This window comes from Dasypus novemcinctus, chromosome 9 (assembly GCF_030445035.2).
Source record: "Dasypus novemcinctus isolate mDasNov1 chromosome 9, mDasNov1.1.hap2, whole genome shotgun sequence".
Classification (NCBI taxonomy): domain Eukaryota; kingdom Metazoa; phylum Chordata; class Mammalia; order Cingulata; family Dasypodidae; genus Dasypus; species Dasypus novemcinctus.
In genome coordinates, this window is record NC_080681.1 from 131,650,170 (window position 1) to 131,672,678 (window position 22,509).

The 22,509-nt window shown below is 52.1% G+C and overlaps 1 protein-coding gene across 3 annotated transcripts; it reads left to right on the forward strand.

Annotated features, from left to right (window-relative positions):
- The first annotated feature begins 125 nt into the window (after positions 1–125).
- UBE2J2 (ubiquitin conjugating enzyme E2 J2) lies at positions 126–20,992 on the forward strand. Of its 3 annotated transcripts, none has more exons than XM_012521530.4 (7): positions 126–310; positions 7,503–7,633; positions 10,060–10,100; positions 18,650–18,752; positions 18,849–18,987; positions 19,607–19,687; positions 20,383–20,992. In XM_012521530.4, the coding sequence occupies exons 2-7, from the start codon at positions 7,503–7,505 to the stop codon at positions 20,665–20,667; spliced, it is 780 nt and encodes a 259-aa protein (XP_012376984.1). In that variant the 5' UTR covers positions 126–310; the 3' UTR covers positions 20,668–20,992. The 3 variants fall into 3 exon arrangements, with proteins under 3 accessions (XP_012376984.1, XP_004483420.1, XP_023441799.1); XM_004483363.5 differs by lacking the exon at positions 126–310 and adding an exon at positions 980–1,062; XM_023586031.3 differs by lacking the exon at positions 126–310 and adding an exon at positions 7,165–7,238.
- Positions 20,993–22,509: the final 1,517 nt, after the last annotated feature.

The following is a 22,509-nucleotide window of genomic DNA, read 5'->3' on the forward strand; positions in this document are numbered from 1 at the left end:
CGGTGGGCGCCCAGCCCCCGCCCGGCCAAGCGCGCCAGCGAGACGCGGCAGGTCCTCCCGCGCCGCCTAGAGCGGCCGCCAGCGCCCCGCGCGTCGGAAGCGGAAGTGTGGCCGGCCCCGCCCCGCGCGGCCATCTTGGAGGCTGAGGCGGCGGCGGCGGCGGCGGTGGTGGTGGTGTTGGGCTCGGTCCCGGGGCGGCGGCGGTGGCTTTCTCCGGCGCGGGCCCGACTCTCCGCAGCCTGCTCCGGCCTCGGCCACGGCGAGCCTGGGCGCGGCGGCGGCGGCGATCCACGCGCGGCGACGGGGAGAGGTGAGCGCGCGCCGCGGGCCAGTGCCGGGGCCTCGGGCCGCTAGTCCGTCCCGCCGGAGCCGGCCAGGGCGGCGGGCCGGGGCGCGGCCGGCGCGGGAGGGGGCTCGGCGGAGCCGTTGGTTACGGCGGGGTGGCCGGGGCTCCGGGCCGGCTCTTCCGCCGGCGGGTTTGGGGACGTGGGCGGCCGCACGGCCCGTGGGTCCTGAGAAAGGGCCTTTCTTAGCGGGACACCTGCAGGTCCCTCCAGGACGAGTCCGCGTCCACCTTGGCACTACAGACGCCCTGGGGAATCCCTGTCGGGGTGGAGGGCTGCCGTGGAGCCCGCCGCCGCCGCGCCTCGAACAGTTAGGCCCTGGGACTCCTTTCCAGAGCCCGACGCAAAGCGAGTGTGCACAGGATGGGGCCCGCGGGAAGTTAGCCGACAGGAAATTCAGGCAGAAGGAGGGGAAGCGGCAGCCTGACTCCAACGCTGCCGGCTTCCAGCGCTGCTCCGCTCTGTCCACTTCTGCTGATTTCCTGCACGGTCTGGGCCTCTGACCCCGTGTAACCTTCTAGCTTCCCTTTCTGCCAGTGTCCCCAGTGTCTCTTTACCTCAAGCCCAGGTCCCAGCCGGGCCCAGACGTGAGACAGGCAAAGAGGAGCAAGAGCTCCGTGCCTGGGAGGTCCCAGGCCAGTTGGGAAGACACCTCACACATGAAAGTGTCACGGGTTCGGCTGTAGGCGTGGCGGTGTTACAGGGCTCTTCCTTGCAGGTGAGTGAAACTCAGCGTGACTTGGCTTCACCAGAAAGGACCTGAAAGGTCCAGTGTGCGTGTTTTAGGCACGGTTGGATCCTGGTGGTCAGAGGTTGCGACGAGTGTCCCTGCACATCTTGGCGTTGCTGACCTCTGTGGCAGCACTGTTTTCAGACCAGCTGAGTGGTGGGGGGCCGCCTCGGTGGCCTGGGCCTGCGTCCAACCTGTGAAGGGATCCTAGTGGAGGAGAGGCTTCCGTGCAAGTCCTCAGTTTGGTGTGTCATGTGCCAGCCGATGCTGAGGTCAAGGTCTCCAGCCACAGCATCACCTTGGCCGCATGCCCTCAGGGCGGGGAAGAGGCGTACAGAGAAGGGAACAGGGCAAGTAGAAGTCCACCTGGATGTAGCTGACGTGAGCCTGGAAGGAAGCGTGCCCCGGGAAGAGTGAGCCAGGCTGCTCTCCTTCCGTTTCCCCGTGCCGGGTCTGTCAGCCCTCTGCTCCCCAGTAGGACGCCTCTCGTCTTCTCTGGCTCTCGTCGCTGTGTGTGCTGTGGACTCTGTGTTCACGTTTTGATTCTTTTACGTGTCTTTCCTTCCTACTGTCCTATTTAGTTGGGGAAATTGGGAGAAGCAGTCTCACCTGGAATCACCTGGCTTGGAGTGGGTGGCGGGCATTCAGCTGCAGAGGAGGTGGCTCTCCAGCTAGGCCAGAGGTGCCTGGGTGAGAAGAGCGGACGGCTTGGCGCTTGGGCTGTGTTGGGGATTGGAAGGACTGGCTGGGGCTGCGTCTAATGGGACCTTGGTGACGGGGGGCTCCTGAAGGGCTCTTGGGGTGATTGGGACAACCAGACTGGGTATAAAGAAAGTCTACCTAATTTTCGTGTGTAAGATAGTTGGAAAGGAAGAAAAGAGACTGGAAGCTGGGGTACTGACTGGAAGGCCACTGTAAGAGTTTACACGGAAAGGCACAAGATCCTGAACTGAGCTGAAAGAGGATCTCACAGGCGCAGCAGTGGCAGCTGGTGGGCTGCCCTCGGCCTGTAAGCCTTGCTTGCTGTGCCCTGAGGATGAGGTGATGGTGCTCTGAGGAGAAATCACCCTGGCTGAGGGTTAGGGGTCCAGGAGACCTCTCTGAGGAGGGAGCGTGTAGGCAGAGAGGGGTGGGAGTGAAGGAGTAAGTGGTCAGCAGATGTCCTGAGGCCGAGGTGAGGAGGAGCAGGCCCAGAGAGGGGATGACCAGACTTGCGCTTGCTGTGAGGCCGGGGTGTGGGTCCTGGCAGCCTGCGTCCAGTGCTGTGACCATGCTGGGCCAGAAGGCAGCTGCCACAGGGCTTGGGAACACAGAAGGGCAGGCTGGGGAGCGTGGAGGTGAGTGGTGGAGGCTGCCTGGGGCTCCCCTCCCCTGCTCTCACCCCCAACAGACCCCTGCCCCAGCTCAGATTTCGGTCCCTCTTCTCCCCTCGACCCGCACATCCTTACGCACCTCCCTCTAGCATTTTAGACCAATACATTTCACACTTTATTTTTAGCAGTAGAACCCTTTGCTTTTCCACCTAAATTTTCTAAGGATGTAAAACAGGTTGAGATGACACTATTCTGCTTTCTGTGGGAATGGGCGGTCCTTGCCTCTCACTGCCCCTCCCCAGAAGGGCCCTGGGGACCTCGGTCCAGGCCACCTTGAACCTGGTTCCTGCTGCCTCACGGCTCAGCCTGCAGCCCCCCGGTGAGCATCTGGAGGCCAGGACGCAGGCTCTGCCGTCCAGCCTCGACACCCCTGTTGCCCACCTCCTGTGCAGCGGTCTGGTTCTGTTCCCCAAGCCCCCACGGTCTCAGGCTCTGTTCACCTGTGGCGCCCTTCTGCCCTGTGAATGCCTCCACATCTTTTCAAGGCCACCATCTTTCCACCTTTGGAGAGAGGCTCCTCTGCTCCTCCTCCCTCCCCCCTCCCCCCCCCCATCCTTTGACTGTTAGCAACTTTCGAGATGGGGGATACTGGGGTTGGGTGCGTGCTGGTCTTTGAGGTGTGAACACTCCAGTGATGGGCATTGCAGAGCACAGTGCCAGGGAGGTGGTCTGGCTGGCTCCAGGACCCTCTATTTAGGGACACCCCCCCCCCCAAATTCAATGCTTTTCAGTTATTTACTTTTTTTTTTTTAAGGTACTGGGGAATGAACCCGGGACCTCGATTTTCTGGGAAGCTGTCCCTCAACCACTGAGCCACATCAGCTTCCCTGAGTTGTTTTTTTTTCATTTGTTTTGCTTATTGTTTTGCTTTTTGTTTTTTTAGGGAGGCACTGGGAATGGAACCAGAGACCTCGCAGGTGGGAGGCGGGTGTTCAGCTGCTTGAGCCACATCCGTTCTTGTCGTTTACCTTTGAGACCAGGGAAGGGGCTTTGGCCTTCTTCTTTTCCCTTCTCCTTCCCTTCTCCTTCCTTCCTTTCTAACAGTTTTTTGTTTTGAAATAAATTCAAACTTACAGGTTAGTTGTAAAAATAATACACATGCCTACAGAGAACTCACTGTCCCCCAGATTCTCAGATCCACCAGTTTGAACGTTTTGCCACCTTTGCCATGTCATTTTAATTAGCATCCATCCATGTGTTTTCTGAATGTTTGAGAGCAGGTTGCACACATCATACACCTTTTTTTTTTTTTACTTTATTTTGTACATTTAATGATTGAAAATATGAACAATTAAAAGCTAAAAGGAAAACACAGTTGAACGAAAACACATTTCTCGAATGTATTGAATACATATAAGCTTCGTTTTGAATCATACAGTAGGTTATAATATATATTTGGTTCATAGTAATGCAGTCATACAGTATTTGTCCTTTTGTGTCTGGCTTTCTTTGCTCAACATAATGTCCTCCAGGTTCATCCTTGTCATATGTTTTACAACCGTATTTCTTCTTTCAGCTGTGTAATATTCCAGCGTGTGATTATACCACAGTTTGTTTATCCATTTATCTGTTGAAGGACACCTGGGTGGTTTTCCACCTTTTGGCAATTGTGAATAATGCTGCTATGAACATAGGTGTGCAGATGTCTGTTTGTGTCACTGCTCTCAGTTTTCTGGGTATTTACCCAGTAGAGGTATTGCAGGGTCATGCAGCAAATCTACATTCAATTGCTTTAGGAACTGCCAAACAGTCCTCCACGGTGGCTGTACCATTCTGCATTCCCACCAACAGTGAATACGTGTTCCTCTCCACATTCTCTCCAACACTTGTTGTTCTGTCCTTTTAGTGGCCATTCTGATAGGTGTGAAATGATATCTCATTGTAGTTTTGATTTGCATTTCCCTAATCATTAGTGATGTTGAGCATTTCTTCATGTGTTTTTTTGCCATTTGTATTTCTTTGGGCAATTGTCTATTCAAGTCTTTTGCCCATTTTTTAATCGGGTTGTTTGACTTTTTATTGTTGAGTTGTAACATCTCTTTATATGTTCTGGATATTAAAACCTTATCGGGTATGTGATTTCCAGATATTTTCTCCCATTGAGTTGACTGCCTTTTCAGCCTTTTGATAAAGCCCTGTGAAGTGCAAAAGTGTTTACATTTGAGGAGGTACATCGTATTCCTTGAACACATAATACTTCCATGTACATTTCCTATGAACAAGGATATCTCTTCACTTATGTAATCACCTTAAGTACACTTACCAAGTTCAAGAATTTAACATTGTTAGATTACATTCTATGTTCTAAAAATTTTTTTTAAAGTTGTAGATGCATAAATACAACATAAACATCTCCCCCTCATCCCCTCCTAAGGGTGGGGGTTAATCACATTCACGATGTTGTAGTTCCCTCACCACCATCCTTTACTAGGACTTCCCCTTCATCCCAAATGGAAACCCTGTGCCCATTTTTAAAAGATGTGTAAATTCTTAAATTTAGTATTTTAGGAGGAGTACCGGAGATTGAACCCGGGATCTCGTACATGGGAAGCAGATATTTAAAGCACTAAGCCACGCTTGCTCCTCCCACACCCGTTTTGCATTAACTCCTCATTGCCACTGCCCTCTGCTCCTGGTACCTGTCCTCTGCTTTCTGTCTCTGAGCTTGCATATTCTCTGATACTTTCTGTGTGATTACCATGGGGCTTAAATTTAACACCCTAAATCTGTAACAGTCTCATTTGCTTTGATGCCACCTTAACTTCAATTCTATATACAACCCTTTTATCCTTTATGTAGTTTTTGTCTCAAATTGCATATTTGTACATTTTGAATCGAAAACCATTGATTTATTATTACGTTTGGTGCATTTGCCTTTTAGATCCTGTAGTAAGAAAGAAGTGGAATTACACACCTAAAATAGAGCAGTGCTGGTACTCGTATTTACCTGTGTCATTGCCCTCCTGGAGACCTCTGTTTCTTTTTGCGGCTCCTGTCTTGTGTGTGTTGTCGTGTCCTTTCAACCTGCAGAGCTCTTTTTGGCATCACTCGTGAGGTCAGTCTAGTAACAAGCTCCCTTGGCTCCTGTTTATCTGGGCAAGTTTCCATCTTTCCTTCATTTTTGAAAGGTAGTTTTGCCAGATAGAGGGTTCTTGGTTGGTTGGTTGTGTTTTTTTTACTTTCAGTACTTGAGATACATCATCCTACTGCCTTCTTGCCTCCTTGGTTTCTGATGCAAAATCCACACTTAATCTTACCAAGGCTCTCTTGTGTGTGACACGTTGCTTCTCTGCGCCTTTTAGAATTTTCTCTTTATCTTTGGCATTCTGCAGTTTGATTTTAACTTGGTGTGGTGTGGGTCTATTTTGGCTTATCCTTTTTGGAGTTTATGGAACATCTTCGACTTGTATGTTTATATCTTTCACTAAATTTGGGAAGTTTTGAGTCATTATTTGACTATTCTCTGACCCTTTCTCCTCCTTGGATTTTGACAGTGTGTCTCTTGGTGTGCGTGATGGTGTCCGACAGGTCCCTCAGGCTCTGTCCGCTCTTTCCTCTGCTCCTCAGATGATGATTTAAATGATCTTATCTTCAAGTTCTCTCATTTCTTTCTTCTACCAGCTCCAATCTCTTGAACCCCGCTAGAGACGTTTTAATTTCTGTTCCTGTGGTCTTCAGCTCTGCTTGGTTCCTTTTCATAATTTCTATCTCTAAACTGACACGTTTTCCTGATTTCCTTTAGTTCTTTGTCCATGTTTTCCTTTAGCTCTTTGAGCGTATTTAGGAACTTTTTTTTTTTCTTTGAGCTCCCAGGGCCAGGGACTGAACCTGGGACCTCATGTATGGGAAGCCAGGGCTCAATCACTGAGCCGCATTGGTTCCCCAGGACTGGTTTTAAAGCCTTTGTCTGGAATGTCCCAGTCTGATTCTTCTCACTGGTGGTTTCTAGCGCTTTAATCTTCTCCTTTGCCTGCACCATCACTTCCTGTTTCTGTGTATGTTTTGTGTTCTTTTGTTTGAACTTGGCCATTTTGATATTTTAACAGGTTACTGCTGGAATTTAGATTCTGAGGCATTTATTCCTTAAACTTGTATCCAGCTAGTGTTATGACAGCTTTCCTTGAATACCAGGAGGTAACGAAAAAAAAAGGAACACATCTTTTTTAGTCACTGCAGATTGATCTGTTCCAGTGCGGTCTTTCAGAGATAATCCATACAATGAGTTTAGAGATTAGCTCCAGGCGGAATTTAGGAACCTCCAGTCCTTTCTTGCTTTAGGTGTGTACTTGTGGCCTTGCAGAATTCCCCTGTTTACTTGTTTGTGAAAGTCTTCTTCCCTAGGAAACAGTTTTCTCTCCGTCTGGGGCACTACACTGTGTTTTCCAGCCAGCATGCCCCAGGCAGCACCACCTGCCTGCTTCCCCTGGGCCCTCGGTAGGAGAGCTTGGTGAGCCGCCTTCTACACACAGGGCAAGTTCTGGGTGGTGAGTCCTTCAGCTCATCACCAGGCAGATTGGGCCAGATGTATACGCTCCCAGCATGTGCACGGGACCACCGCACTAGGATGGTGAGGGGTGGGGCGGGGGCCAGCCAGGATGCCAGGAAATCCTACTTCTTTTGGTAGCCTTTTCCTTGATTCGGCGCTTCCTCATTATCGGAGCTTTACTAAAGATGTTTCTTCTGGTTCTTGCTGTCTGTTCCCAGCTTCTGTGGTGGAGCCCTGAGGCATCTCACACCACACCTTCCTGGTCAGGATGGGCTGCAGGGTTTCTTAACCTCCGTCTTCGCTAGGTGCGCAAACATGCCGCAAGTGTGTGCTGTGCACTGAAGGTGGCGGCGGGACAGGGAAGAGAAGGGCAAGACCCGCTGGTGTCTGGGTGTGTGGGTGAAGGTGCAGTCGGGAGCTTCAGGCTTTGGTCCTGAGTAAGGGATGAAATCGGTGCATTCGGATCTGGGCCTGCAGAGATGAAAGCCCATCTGCCGAGGTGCCCTTGGGCGAGGAGGCTGTGGGAGCCCTTCTCCTTCTGTGCAGACATGTGTGCTTGTTGTCGACAGATGAGCAGCACCAGCAGCAAGAGAGCGCCAACGACAGCCACCCAGAGACTGAAGCAGGACTACCTTCGGATCAAGAAAGACCCTGTGCCCTACATCTGCGCCGAGCCCCTGCCGTCGAACATTCTTGAGTGGTGAGGTTCTCCACCATCTCTCAGTGCACCCAGCTCCTCACCTGCTCTCCCAGCCTCCCACCTGTACCTGTAGACCTTCACCTGCTCCCCTGGCCTGCTCCCCCGGCCTTTCACCTGTACCCCTGGCCCTTCACCTGCACCTGTGGCCACTGGCCTGCTCCCCCGGCCCCTCATCTGTACCTACAGCCCCTGGCCTGCACCCCGAGCCCCTCGCCTGCTCCTCTGGCCCTTTGTGCGGATCTCCCCTGGTATTCCTGGCTGCGGGGCTTGGTTCCTGGTCATGGGGCAGTGTGAAGCTCTACACCCTTCTCAGGTAGGAGTGGATTGGCGGGGACCACTCCTTCAGCACGGTGGTGTGTGGGGGACAGAACAGCTTTAGTTGTGCTGGGGCTTGAAAGAGCCTTCTTCCTGGAGGGGATGTGAGCCCACAGGGCCTGTAGGGGAGGTGCATGGGTCTGTGTGGGCTAGCAGACTCTTACTCCTTGAGCGTCTGGGACTTAGAAGGAAAGTGGCCGTTCCAGACCCCCCTCTGCTCCTTGCTGCTTTGTGCTGTGCATGGGGGCATTTCCCAGCCCTCACTCCAGCTCTGCTCGGAGCTGTCCCTGTAGCCCTGTGGGCTGGCGCTAATAGAATCGACGCCTTGTGGGCATTCTCATGGCGGTTCACCTCTACAGAAGACCATGGCTACCAGCTTTGCCGATGATTTTGAGAGGTGTCGTTTAAAAACTCCTGTTTCTTGGTTCCAGGAATAGAGAGATTTACCAGAGTTAAAAAATATTTTTTAGGTTAGAAATTATTCTGGGTCTACTGTCCTTAGTTTACAGAGAAGGACACTGCCTTGGAAAGGTGGTAGGACCCCAAAGTGGGGCAAGGCCAGGGTGGGTGAGGAGCCCTGACTCACAGGATTGGTATGTGGTCATGCACATGGCTAAGATTTGTTGCTGCAAAAGGACACGAAACAAAACAGCAAAGGGAAAAGGCATGTGGGGGGAAGCCCAGGGGAGACCATGTGTAAGCTCCCAGCACCCTCTCTCTCTGGGATCGCACAGGCTGTGCTCAGTTCCTCCAGTAGTGGCGTGGTGACAATGTACGTGAGATATTGCCATCCTGGGTCACTTTTTAGAACTTGGGTCCCAAGACCTTCCCTAGGCGCCTGATTATGTCCTCAATTCTGGGTTCCCAGGGTGGGAGCAGGCATGTGGCATGAGCCATGTCATGTGCACAGACACCTGGGCACGGGATGCCTCTCATCATTTGGTTTCCAGGTGCCAACCAACGGCCATCCTGGGCGTGAGCCTCTCAGAGGAGGGCGGTCAGGCCCCCTGTGGGTTTCAGCCATGAGCTGACGGAAGAGTAGTGCTTTTCCAGAAATGGACTGTTTGGTTTGCCTCAGGCCCACTGAGCAGTGTGGCTCCTGCTTTTCGCTGGCTTGGAAGACTTGTGTGTAGCCTCTTCCCAGACTTAGGATTAGTTTTCTCACGTTTGGCTCAGCATTTGGGAGCCATGTTTCCAAGTGGGCTGGAAGCCACTCGACTGCTCTGGGTCTGGCCTGTGCCAGCAGCAGGGGTGGCATATTTGCATGGTCCCTTGAATGCTCAGACGGGCACGTTGGCAGCCCAGGGGAGTGCTGTATCTGGAGAAGTGTTCACAGCTCTGTTTTGTTTATGGGATTTCTGGTTAGTTCTACGTTCTGCTTGTGCTTTTCTGTTTTATTTGGAATTGCGTAAAGCCCAGAGCCCTCTTTGCATCCAGCCCAGACCAAAGCCTTGTCTTTGCCGTGTTCCTGTCTTAGGCATATGGGCCTGCTGGGGTGGTCTGTTAGAGGGCTTGGGTTTTAGTGAGGACTGTGGGTTGTTCCTGGGCCTTGGGCTGCAGGGCAGCTGCTCCAGGGTCTTTTCTGGGGACCCAGGGCCAGCCTCACTTGGTCGGTTTTTGTTTCAGTATTTATGTTTGGACCTGTTGAAAAATAGGCATTTTCAAGTATATCTCAAGGATGCGTCATGAGGTTTTAAGTGTTGTCCACATTTTGGTTGATGTTAATGGGTAGAGAGAGTTAACTCTTGAATGTCTTATTGTGGAAGCACCGAGAGGACTTGTGTGCAGTACGGAGTCCCCGGGCTTCAGCACGAGCCCCCCAGCTTGAGCACGAGCCCCCAGCTTCAGCACGAGCCCCCCAGGCTTCAGCACGAGCCCCCCAGGCTTCAGCACGAGCTCTGCAGGTTTCAGCACGGAGCCTGCAGCTTGAGCGTGGAGGCCCCTGGCTTCTCATGACAAATGCTGCTGCCGGGCTCTCAGCATTTCAGATTTACTACCTAAAAGTTTGTGAATATCTGGTTTTGGCTGTGGCTGTGTTTCAGGCTTGGACCGACTCAGATTTTGGAGAACTTGCAGTCCTCAAATGCCAAGTAATTTTCCTCTCTTTCTAGGCACTATGTTGTCCGAGGGCCTGAAATGACTCCTTATGAAGGTAAGTTTGTTGCTCTAAGTTAGACGTTGCTCTGAATAGTTGCTGTTCATTGGTCGTCTTTTATTTGTAAATAACATCTTTCTATTTCAGGTGTGTATAAGTTAAATTGGATTTATTTGGAACTCATCTTCTGCATTTCTCTAGTCCTTGACTTTTTTGGTTTTGCCGTTGAATCTAGATCTTCAGGGACCAGCCCTTAAATGTCAGTGTTGTACCCAGCTTCAGACATCAGTGGCATGAAACTGGAAACAGCAGGTTGACGTAAACGGAATAAAGTGTGCCCATGTTCTTCTCCTCTTTCCTAAGAGAGGAGTGAAGGAAAGTGAATGCTGTGAAGGAAAGAACGGTGCCTCCATCAAAGGCTTGCGCCATGGTGTGCCCTGCCAAGCAGTGCCACGTCTCATGGCTCCTCAGAGCAGCCCTGGGAGTGGAGGGGTGAATCCCCTGTGTAGACCAGGCATCTGGGGCTTGGAGAGGTTAAAGGGCGTGTTGACCGGGAGTGGGCTCGTTGCTCCAGCTCTCCGCTTCTGCCAGGGCCAAGCCAGGGCCTCCCAGTGACCAGAAAGGATCAGGGACAGAGGAGACTGGGGGCAGTTCTGCCTGCACTGGGTTTTTAATGCCACTGGGGCCCCAGCAGGTGGGCCTGCCTCTGGGCCTGTTTTGGATGGTCAGAGGAGAGTTTTAGGGTAGTTAAAAATTAAAGTGGCCAAGCTTTTTTAAAGGTGTCAATAGACTTACAGCATAGTCTCCTTTTGCCTGGCATTCCCAATTCTTGGAAAATCTGTCCTGCAGAAACAGAGGCGTGTACTTTAGTTAAAACAGCAAAACATTGGAAATGGCTTAATGGACTAAGTGTGCCTGTGACAGATGCTGAAGATGATTGAGGCCACGCTGCCGACCAGTTTCCAAAGACAAGGGAGTAGAGCAGTCTCAAAGCAGTTTGTATAAATAATATAAAAATACCTACTGGGAAGAGGCTGTGGCTTCAGCAGTTGGGTGCCTGCCTACCACACAGGAGGTCCCAGGTTCAGTTTCTGGTGCCTCCTAAAGAAGATGAGCAAGACAGTGACCTGGCATGAGGGCCTGGTGCGGCAGGGTGATGCAGTAGAATGACACAGTGGGGAAACTCAATTAGAGACACAACAAGTGGGAGTGGAGGTGGCTCAGGCCACTGGGCGCCTCCCTGCCATGTGGGAGGTCCTGGGTCGGTTCCCAGGGACAGATGCAGAGCAGACAGTGAGGACAGATGAGCTGCAGGGATACATTTTAAAAGTAAAAAAAAAAAAATCTTTAAAGAAACTTTCATAAATATATACATTTTGTAACAAATTTGAAGGATACACACGCAAACCAAACAGGTTGTCTTTATCTAGCAAGTGGGATTATGGCTGACTTTTTAGGTTTAATTCTTTGTGGTTATTTAGAATTTTCCAAAGAAATGGTGAACATCTCCTAATTGTGTAACCAAGCACTCCCCAACAGCAACAACATCCAACACCAGGCAGGATTCTGGACGGTGGCGCTGCTGTTAACGACGAGCTGGGGCGCCTGGATTGGGCTGGGTGGGACGGAGCGAGGCAGGGGCGGGCGGGAGGCCTGCAGCGCCTCCTCAGCACGGTGCTCTCCCTGCCGTGGGGCTTGGTGCTGTCCCGGTGTGCCCTGCTGTGGTAGTTCTGCTTCTCCTGACTTCTTGTCCACACCCAGTCCCGGCTGCTGCCACCCACCCTCCTCTCGTCTCAGGGTCCTCGCTCCATCAGTTATCTTCTCTCCCATCTGTATATTTCTCCGCTGGTCCTGTCCCTTGGGCAGCAGATGTGCTCAGGCCATCCAGTGCTCATTCCCTTCAGAAACAGCTTTGTTTACCATTCCACCTCTGCTTCCCCCTCAGCACTGGCCAGCCAGACTCACAGAAGCAGCAGGATGCACGAGCTGCTGGCCCTTCCCTGCTGCCCCCCCCAGCCCGGGGCCTCTCCTGCCTGTCTGCAGCCCCCATCTGTGCTGCGCTCGCTCTCGTCAGGGTCTCCTGGGAGTCTCTAGTGATGGCCCCCTCCAGGGGCCTGTTCTCGCTCTTCGGTTCCTCGACCTGTGTCGTGTCTGAGGTTGCTGGCTCTTGCCTCCTTCCTGAAGTGCTCTTCCTTGGACCCCGGGTTCCCTGACCCACTCTTTGCAGCTCGCTGCGACTGCTGCCCCTGCCCCGGCTCACCTCTGGCTTGCTGCTACCCTCTTCTTGGTGGGCTCCATGCCTGCGCTCTGGCTCCTGACAGGTGTCTGTGGGTGTTCCCTGAGCATGCCGGCTGTCCTCTAGTACAAGGATTACTGAAGAGTTCTCTCCAAATTCATTTATAGGTTTAGTGCAGTCTTATTGAAATCCCAGCAGTTTTCTGTGGGTATAGACGAGGTTTCTGAAATTTATATGGAAATGCAAAGGAACTGGAGTAGCTAAAACAACATTAAAATGAAGACTCAAGTGGTAGAGCCCGTTTACCTGACTCCACGGCTTCCTCTAAAGCAGCAGTCATCAGGAGCACATGGTGTTGGCCAAAGTCAGACAGATGAGCAGATGCAGAGAGCCTGGACCAGCCTGAGTGCTGACGTCTGACAGGTGTACCCGCAGTTCAGGGGAGGCTGGAGGCCAAGAACACACCGGATGTCCACTTCCCTCCTTGTGGAACAACTGCCTCCAGATGGGGCACGACCTGTGTTTCCAGTGTAATGTTCATGTACTCCCAAGCTTCTTTAAAAATGAGAAAAAATTAACAAATAAGTAAAAATGGATCACAGACTTAAATGTCACATGTAAGGCTGTAAAACTTTTAGAAAACAAAACAAAATCTTTGACACTTTAGTGTGACATTTGGTTTTCAATTTGACACCAAAAGCATGATCCATAAAAGGTAAATTGGATCCCATCAAAATAAAAAACTTTGTTTTGCAAGAGACCCTATTAAGAGAATGAAAACACCAGCACCGGCTTGGGAGAAGATCTGTGCCAACCACTTATTGGAGAAGCAACTCATATCTAGAATGTATAACTCAAAACTTAACAGTAGAGTGGTGAACACTCCAGGTGCAAAATGGGCTTGTCCTCACAGGAGTGTTTAGGTAGAAGCGGGGCACCTCACCCCACTAGGTAGAGAGGCTGGCAGCCAGCCTGCCTTTCACAGTTCAGACTATAACGCAGGAAAAGGACCCCATCCCTCATAGCTTCTTGGCCACCCTGAATGAAGGGCCCCCCACATAACAGCCTCTCAGGCTGAGTGGGTACAGAGCCAGGTGTGCGCCCTCCCCGCCCCGGGTACTCTCCCACCCTGCTCCCCAGCTTCTCTCAGTGGCCATGTGTTCTACAGGTGTGCCCCCAGTGTTTAGCCAGGGATGTGCCTGAGTAGAGGCTGCTGGCACAGGGTGCTGGGTGTTTGCTCCTGTGCTCTCCTGTGAGGAGGCCTGGACCAGCTGGGGAGTGCTTTGTGAGCTCACCAGTGGCTCCTGGCCCTGGGTTGCACTGGGAGGCCAGGCGGAGGTTGGCTGCAGCTTACACAGCTTACAGGGTGCGGCAAAGGCTGTGCTTAGGGGGAAGTTGATAGCTCTGGATGTCTACATTCAAAAAGGAAGGTAAATGACAAGTGACCTAACTTCACACCTAAAGAAACTAGGAAAAATAGAGCAGACTGAACCCAATCCTCAGACTCTTCCCAAAACTGTAAGATGAGGGAATATGCCTAATTCTCTGAGACCAAGATTTCCCAGATACCAAACCAGGTAAAGATTTCAGAAGAAAAGAAAATACGAATATCCCTATGAATATAGGTGCGGAAATCCTCAACGAAGTATTGGCAAACTGAAACCAACAGTGTATTAAAAGGATTTTACACCATGACCAAGTGGGATTTATTCTAGGAATGCAAAGGTGTTTCAGCATAAAATATCTATAATTTACCAGTAATAGAATGAAGCAAAAAACCCACACGATCATCTCAACTGATATAGAAAAGGTATTTGGCAAAATTCAACATATTTTCATGGTGAAAACTCTCAGAAAACCAGGAATATAAGGGATATTCCTCAACATGATAAAGGTTGTTTATGAAGAGCCTGCATCAAGCATCACTCTCAGTGGTGAAGGACGTTTCCCCCAAGATCGGGAACAAGACAAGGATGCCCACCCTCACTGCTATTAACTCAGCTTTGTGCAGGAAGTTCTAGCCAGAGCACTCAAGCAAGAAAAAGAAAAGGTATCCAGACTGAAAAAAGAAATAAAACCACTCCATTTCACAGGTATGATCATCAAAAATCTCGAATAACTTTTAAGGAAACAAGGCTAACGAATATAGCAAAGATAAACATGCAGAAGTAGTAGGGTTTCTATACACCAGTAACGAACACTCAGAAATGTTAAAATCAAGCAAACAATTCTGGGGAAGCAGATTTGGCTCAACTGATAAAGTGTCCGCCTACCATGTGGGAGGTCCAGGGTTCAAACTCAGGGCCTCCTGACCCATGTGGTCAACTGGCCCATGTGCAGTGCTGATGAGTGCAAGGAACGCCGTGCCACGCAGGGGTGTCCCCTGTGTAGGGGAGCCCCACGCACAAGGAGTGTGCCCTGCAACGAGAGCTGCCCCACATGAAAAAAGTGCAGCCTGCTCAGGAGTGGCGCTGCACGGAGAGCTGATGCAGCAAGATGGTGTAACAAAAAGAGACACAGATTCTGGTGCCACTGACAAGAATGCAAAGTGGACACAAAACACAGCAAATAGACACAGAGAGCAGATGATGGGGGGGGCAGTGGCAAGGGGAGAGAAATAAATAAAAAATCTTTTTAAAAAATTCTGTTTACAATAACAGCTAAAAGAATAAAATACCTAGGAGTAAATTTAACCAAGGAGTTGAAAAACATTGAACACTGAAAACTGCAAAACATTGCTGAAAGAAAATAAAGACGGCTTAAATAAATGGAAAGATCTTGTGTTCATGGATTGGACAACTTATTAAAGTGTTAGTGCTACCTAAAGTGATCTACAAATTCAGTTAATCTGTATAAAAATTCCAGGAGCCTTTTTTGCTGGACTAGACAAGCGGATTCATGTGAAATTCTAAGAGGTCTGAACAGCCACAGTAGTCTTAGAAAATAAAAAGTTGGAGGACTCACACTTCCTGATTTCAAAACTTACTGCAAAGCTACAGTAATTAGAATTGTACTGACATGAGGGTTGACAGACAGACCAGTGGAATAGAACAGAGACTCTAGAGTTAAATCCACATGTTTATGGCCACTTGATTTTCAACAAGGGCTCCAAGTCCATTCAATGCAGAAAGAGTAGTCTCTTCAACAAATGGTACTGAGACTACTGGAAGTCCACATGGAAGAGAATGAACTTAGGCTCCTACTTCTCACCATATATAAAAATTAATTCAAAATCAAATAGCTCTTGTCAAAATGTACTTTCATCGATTGTAACGAATGTACCACATCGCTGCAAGGTGTTAATAATAGGATAGTACATGGGAATCCTGTATTTGGTGTATGATTGTTTTGTAAACCCACAACTTCTCTTAAAAAAAAAATCAGTGACCTACATATAAAAGCTATTACTATAAAATTCTTATTAGAAAACATGGAAATAACATTAGGATCTTATATTAAGCAACTAGATTCTTAGATTTTACATCAGAAACACAAGTAGTAAACAAAAAAACGATGAATGGGACATCATTAAAATTAAAAACTTGGACATCAAAGAACTTTATCAAGAAAGTGAATAGACAACCTACAGAATGGGAGAAAATACTAGGAAACTATCTGGTAAGGGTTTAATATCCAGAATATATAAAGAACTCAAAAAGACAATCCAGTTAAACGTTGGGCAAAAGACTCGAATAGACTTTGCTCCGTAGGAGATATAGTGTCCATTCAGTCCAAATAGATGCTCACTATCATTAGCCATTAGAGAAATGTAAGTTAATACTTCAATGAGATACCATGTCACTCACACCCTCAGGATGGCTGTTATTAAAACAAAATAACAAGTATTAATGAGGATGCTGAGAAATAGGAACCCTCTGTGCCTTGGTGTTGGGCATGCCACTGTGGAAAACAGTTTGGCAGTTCCTCAAAAATTTAAACAATTATCATATGACCTGGCAGTTCCACTCCTAGGTATGTGCCCAAAAGAACTGAAAGCAGAGACTTGGACAGACATTTACACACTGATGTTCAAAGCATTTTTCACAATTGTCAAAAGATGGAAGCAACCCAAATGTCTCTCACCTGATGAAAGGTAAACAAAATGTGGACTGTTCATACGATGAAAAATTGTTCTGCCTTGAAAAGAAGTGCTGTGCTGGAACATGCTGCAGTGTGAGTGAACCTTGAAGACACGATGTTAGTGAAACAAGCCAGATATGAAAAGGAGAATATTGTTTGATTCCTGTTATGTGAAGTACACAGAGTTGTGTAGAAAGCAGGTGGAGGGAGGAGGGAATGGGGAGTTATTGCTTTTTAAAAGGCAGGAGTTTGAGATGCTGCAGATAGGTATGGTTCAAGCTGTACAGTGCGCAGTGCACTGAAATGTCACTAAATCGTTCACTAAAGAATGATTAAAACGATTTTTAGGTTAGGCTTATTTTACCACAAATAAAAGTAAGCTTGCACATAAAGTTACATTCTTCTGTATGTTTAAAATATAAGTAGTGTGCTATGTATATAATTCTGAAGTTACTTTGTTTTTTTTGATTTTTGCTTTGCCCTGAGTAAGCTGCGCATCCCGCTTGAGGTCGCCGCCTGCCGTGCTTAGTGTCTGGGCGGCTCCTCCAGGAGGTCCTCGTGCCTAGGCTCTGCAGCGCAGCGGGGCGCTCCTGTTGGGTCATCCTCCTCCTCCTCTGATGTTTTTAATTTTTCTAGTTGGATACCTCATTCAAGTCACATTTCTGATTAAGCCGAATATGGTTTCCAGTGTGCTTTGACGACTCCTGCTTCCTCTGGAAAAGTGTCTGTTTTCGTGTTTTGTCCATGTTCTCTGGCTTTTCCTCGATTTTGAGTGCGCTTGCTCCCTGAGTCATTTCCTACCTAGTCTCTGACCGACGGGCTTGTCTGCAATCTGAATAGGCTGGCGCATTCTGCTGGCTGAGATCGCATTTCTAGTAGTTTCCTTAACGTACAGCCGCTTACGGCCTGCCCTGGCACGTCTTGTCTCCTTCCTGTGAAGTGGGCGGGAGGGCGTGCCAGAGAGCCCAGAGCGCACGTGAGCAGAGGACGTGGTGGCTTTGGGGACCAGTGCGCGCACAGTCCTTGGGCTGGGTCCATGCCCAGGGGTTCAGGGCGGGGGGGCCCAGGAGGGCATGGGGTGAAGGCGGTGCCTCTCCGCTTGCCACACGCGTTGTGCAACCCGAGCACCCAGTGGTCCTCTGCGGATCCTGCCTTGCTGTGCTGCGGCAGGGCCGAGGGTCGTGAGGGCGTGAGGCCTCTGGTGGCCCCAGCTGCTCGCCTGCGGGCAGGGTGTGCCTGGCATCTGGGGAGGGTTGTCTGGTTGAGTGGGAGGCTGCAGGATGAGCAGGAGCGTGGGGTACTGGGTAACTTTGAAGTTGGGGCTGGCAGGCTTGGCTTGACGGGGCAGAGGATGCACGGATGGACATGTGGGGCAGAGTGTCATGGAGAACGCGTGGGTCTGTGTTGTGTGACGTGGACACATGAGGCGGAGTTCCAGTACATGTCAGTCTTTGAATCACCGACAGGGTGGAGATGCGGTTTTGTGACAAATAGGTTTTGGGGAAATACCAGGAGTTCCATCTAGAGTTGTTCACGGGCCTGGTAGGTGACTCAGGGCAGTGTTGGTGATATCAGGGCACAAGACCAGAGTTTGGGGTGAGGGAGCAGAGGGCCAGGTTGGAGGTGCTGGCTGTGGAGTCACTGGCACGAGACTACCCAGGGGATTCCAAGGGCACGAGTGGATGGGGGAGCCTGGACAGAGCCTCTCGTGGAGGGGACGGGTACCCGCTGGTGAGTGGCCGGGCTGCAGGAGGATGTGCCGGGTGGCCTGGGTGTGGCATTAGGTGGGCATCGGGGCAGCTCTGGCGTGGCTCTGAGGGGGCCCGCCTGGGGGAGCGTGCTGGCAGCTGGGGGTCCGGGTCGGAGCAGGTGCTGCACGCTGGCCTGCTGGTGGGTGCAGTCTGGGAGAGGAGACCCGGGAGTGGTGGCTGCTGCGCCAGGACTTGCTCTGGGGGGAGGAGCAGCCTCCGCTTGATGTGGGGGCCCCTGCGGACATGCCGGGCATGGGGGAGAGGCCCAAGAAAGGCTGGGCTGTGGCCACTGGCAGGTGTGTGCCGGCTCCCGTGATCGGTGGCGGGGGGTGGGGGCTCTGTTGGCGAGCAGGTGACCGGTGGGAGTTTCCATATGGGGCATGCCTGTGGGCCAGGGTGGGGTGCGGGTCCAGGGTGTCAGGGCCTGGGGCCTGTGGGCTGGACTGTCTGGAGGGTGATGGGCACGGGGGGCACGGCGCGAGCTCGAGGTGCTGTGTTTGGGTAATGACAGGCTCTTTGCTTTTTCTGTTTTGGAATAGGTGGCTATTATCATGGAAAACTAATTTTCCCCAGAGAATTTCCTTTTAAACCTCCTAGTATTTATATGATAACTCCTAATGGAAGATTTAAGTGCAATACGAGGTAAGGCCCTTTGCGGGTGCCGCAGCAGCTTTGCGTGGTACGTGTCAGCCACACGAGGGACGTCTGAGCTCCTTCTAGCCAGCCCCTTTCTTGCAGGCTGTGTCTGTCCATCACGGACTTCCACCCGGACACGTGGAACCCGGCGTGGTCTGTGTCCACCATCCTTACGGGGCTCCTGAGCTTCATGGTGGAGAAGGGCCCCACGCTGGGCAGTGTGGAGACCTCGGACTTCACGGTGAGGCCGGGTGTGCACGCCAGGGGTGGGAGGCCCTCACACCCATTTCTGCTGCTTTCTGTCCGAGCTGCTGCCGCCTGCCCTTCTGTGTGGGCTGTGCTGGCTGTGGGCACCGCCCATACCCCAGCCCCCTGCTGGTGGCGGCGTCCGCCTCAGGCTCACCTCCCTGGTCCGACTGTCCCTCTCTGCCCACTGGCCTTACTTTATCCACATTAAAACTTGCCTGCTGCCAGGTCCCCAGTGCAGACTGTTCACGGGCATTTTGGGGGCAGGAGGGACAGTTCCTTAGCTGCCCATGCCTGCCCTGAGCCCTCAGGCAGTGCATTGGGAGACGCACCGGGCCTGTCCCGCCAGCCTGTGGGCCTGGTGAGACGACATTTCCTTCTTAACTAGGTGTGTGTTTCTTCTGTTTTTGTAAATAGGAGTCCAGTTTAATGTCCTTGATTGACTATAATGAACCACCAATATACCTTTCTTAAGTGTATAAGTTCGTCGTGAAGAACAAGCTTATGTGCTTTCTCTGACGTGAAGTAGCCCTGATCCTACACCAGTCTGCTTTTAGAACTTTGAAAGTTGAAATTTGCTTTCCAGCTCACGTCTCCTTTCTCTTTCTTCCTAGAAAAGACAACTGGCTGTGCAAAGTTTAGCATTTAATTTAAAGGACAAAGTCTTTTGTGAACTATTTCCTGAAGTTGTGGAGGTAAGTGTCTAATAAGGAAGTGGAGGCTGGAAATCCATCTTGTTTTCTCTGTGTTAGAAACACTTGCACATTCGGTTCTCTCCAGAGGAAACACTGGGCTCCCAGGGAGTGGCCGAGCACTGAGGGACAGATGGCACTGTCTCCTCCTCAAGACCAGGGTGTGCGAGACGCGACGCGGGGAGGGGGATCGGGGAGGTGCTGGGTCCCATCCCGCTGAGGGCGTGGGACCCAGTGGCAGCGAGCGGCCCCTTCCCCGGCCATTGTCTCGGCTGGGCATGGGCCAGCATCCTGCAGTGCCCGCAGTTGCCGCAGGTCCCACAGGAGGGCTGGACTTCGCAGCCCTCTTGGCTGCAGCTCTGGCGAAGAGGGTGGAGGGGAGCAGAGGAACGGGGCGCCGGGGGCCAGGGCGCAGTGGTTCTGCGTCCTCGGGGCCTTGCCGAGAACACCGTCTGTGAGGGCTGGCTTGGTGGCTTCAGAAAGACACCTGGACCCCCTCATCGGTAAAACGGGGTCAGGAACATGCCCGCCTCAGGCTGAGGGTAAAGTCAAACCCAGGACGTGCCGCTGACAGGACAGTCGATGTCAGGGAGGATGCTTCCTCCTCCGTGGCGACCCTCAGCTCCCGAGAGACCCTTCTGAGTCAAAAAGCCACTTTCCTCTTTCAATTGACCCTTTCTTCATGCTGCTTTTCTCAGGAAATTAAGCAGAAACAGAAAGCACAAGACGAGCTCAGTAGCAGACCGCAGTCCCTGCCCTTGCCAGATGTGGTTCCGGATGGAGACACGCACCACGGCCGGAATGGGCTCCAGCTCCTCAACGGGCACGCGCCGGCAGCGGGGCCCAACCTCCCGGGGCTCCAGCAGGCCCACCGGCACCACGGACTGCTGGGTGGCGCACTGGCGAACTTGTTTGTCATCGTGGGCTTCGCGGCCTTCGCCTACACGGTCAAGTACGTCTTGCGGAGCATAGCACAGGAGTGACACGGGCCCGGCCACGGTAGTGGGAGCTCGGACGGGAGTGGACCCTGGGCCTACTGGCGCCCCGTGCGCCCTGGGCTCAGCTTCTAAAAACCTCCACGAGGAGAGAAAACCCAAAGGCGCCCTCGGACGTGCAGCAGGAGCGAGGCTCGTGCCTGGCACCCGCTGGGCTGTAAAGCTGCTCAGAGCGCTCCCCGCGGCGCCGGGGTGCAGCCTTGCTTTGGTTTTATAGCCTATTTCCTGTATTGTCTTTTGGACTTGTTTTAGTAAACATGTTTCTCATTTTATTAGATTTGGTCACTTAAAAAAATATAAAACTAGAAGCCTACCCAGTCCTCCACGTGCGTTCTTAGTCTAGCAGAGCCGCCCGACATGCCACGAGGCTGCAGGGCTGTTGTCCCTGTCGCAGCCGCGCCGTGCCGGTTGTGCTTCCTAAATGGGCTCCGTGAAGCTCGGGAGCCCTGGGGTCCCCACTGGGCCTGATGGCTGTGGCCTCAGCCCTCTAGAGTCAGCGTCTGCCTGGCCTGAACCGGATTCCTTCCAGCAAAGCACTTTCTTCTCCTCTGCTAGGACTGGGCATCTGCTCGCTGACCACCAGGGGTCAGCGGTCACCTGAGGGCCAGCCTGGAGGCCCTTGCTGAGTGCCTGGGTGGCTTTGTTTGCATTCCTCGAGTAAGAGAAAAGCCAGGGGTCAGAAGGGCACTATCCAAGAGGCTGCCGCCTGTCCCGGCCAGGCCTCCTTGGGGCCACTGGGGACCACGCGGGCTGGGGGCCGTCTGATCTTGGCAGGCGCCTTCACTGAGCTCCAGCGCTGCAGTGTCCTGGGCTGGCACGGGGGGCCGGCAGCACCAGTCCTGCTTACACGGCCTCCCCGCCCCGAGTGGTGGGCACGCCCTCGCGCCTTGGTCCCACGCACCCGGGAGTCACTTGGTGTTTGACGACAGCACACAAAACGGACCAGGCATCGCGGGAGAAGAAATTGCCACGAAGGACGGAGCGGGGCCTGCGTCTGGGCGTCACGTCACCCTCAGGCAAGGCCAGCCTCTCCCTGCATCGCCCTCGCCGCCCCCGTCTGTGCCTCCACGTGGAAAGATTTTACCTGTGCAAATCTGGGAGCTCCTGGCCAGCCACCGGCCGCGGTGGGTGCGGCGCCACAGGAGGCGGCAGGGACGAGTGCTCAGAGCAGCGTCCTCACATGTCTTTGGCTCTTTGTTTTTTGGTCCATTTGTTTAAAATTGCGCTATAATTTACCACTCGTGTGTGTTTAACCTGCTCTTGTGAAGAAAATCTCTTTCTGTTAACGTCTTTGTTCCTAAGTTCTGCACCGTCGGTGTCCACGTCTCACAGAGCGCGCGTCCTGTCTCCCCCGTGCCCGGCTTGAGGATGCAGCGTTCTCACGTGCCTCGGGCTGCCTGGTGAGGGGAAGCAGTGTCTGCAGCGCAGGGGATCCTGATGACCCCAACCCCAGTGACTGCCAGCCCCGTCCCAGGGCTCCTGCACGGCCCCCAAGCTGGACGCAAGCCCTGCCTGTCCACATGGCCCCTGCCCTGTCCTCGGCATCAGCAAAACACTCGATGCTTCTGGAGGTTTCTTTGGGGGTGGAATGTTTAGCACCTGGAGGGTTTCCTGACCTCGTAGTTGTGAAATAATCCCCACTTCTAAAATCCCACGGTCAGCAGCAGTCGCATCCCACGCCGCACAGAGCCTGAGGGTGCGCGTGGTCTCACGTGAGCTGCAGTGGAGGTGCTCTGTGGAGCAGGTGTGCCTGGGCCTCCTTCCTCACTGCACTCCCAGGGGCTGGCTAGGGCGGCGCTTGTCCGGGCGCTGGGCCGTGCGGCTGGCCCG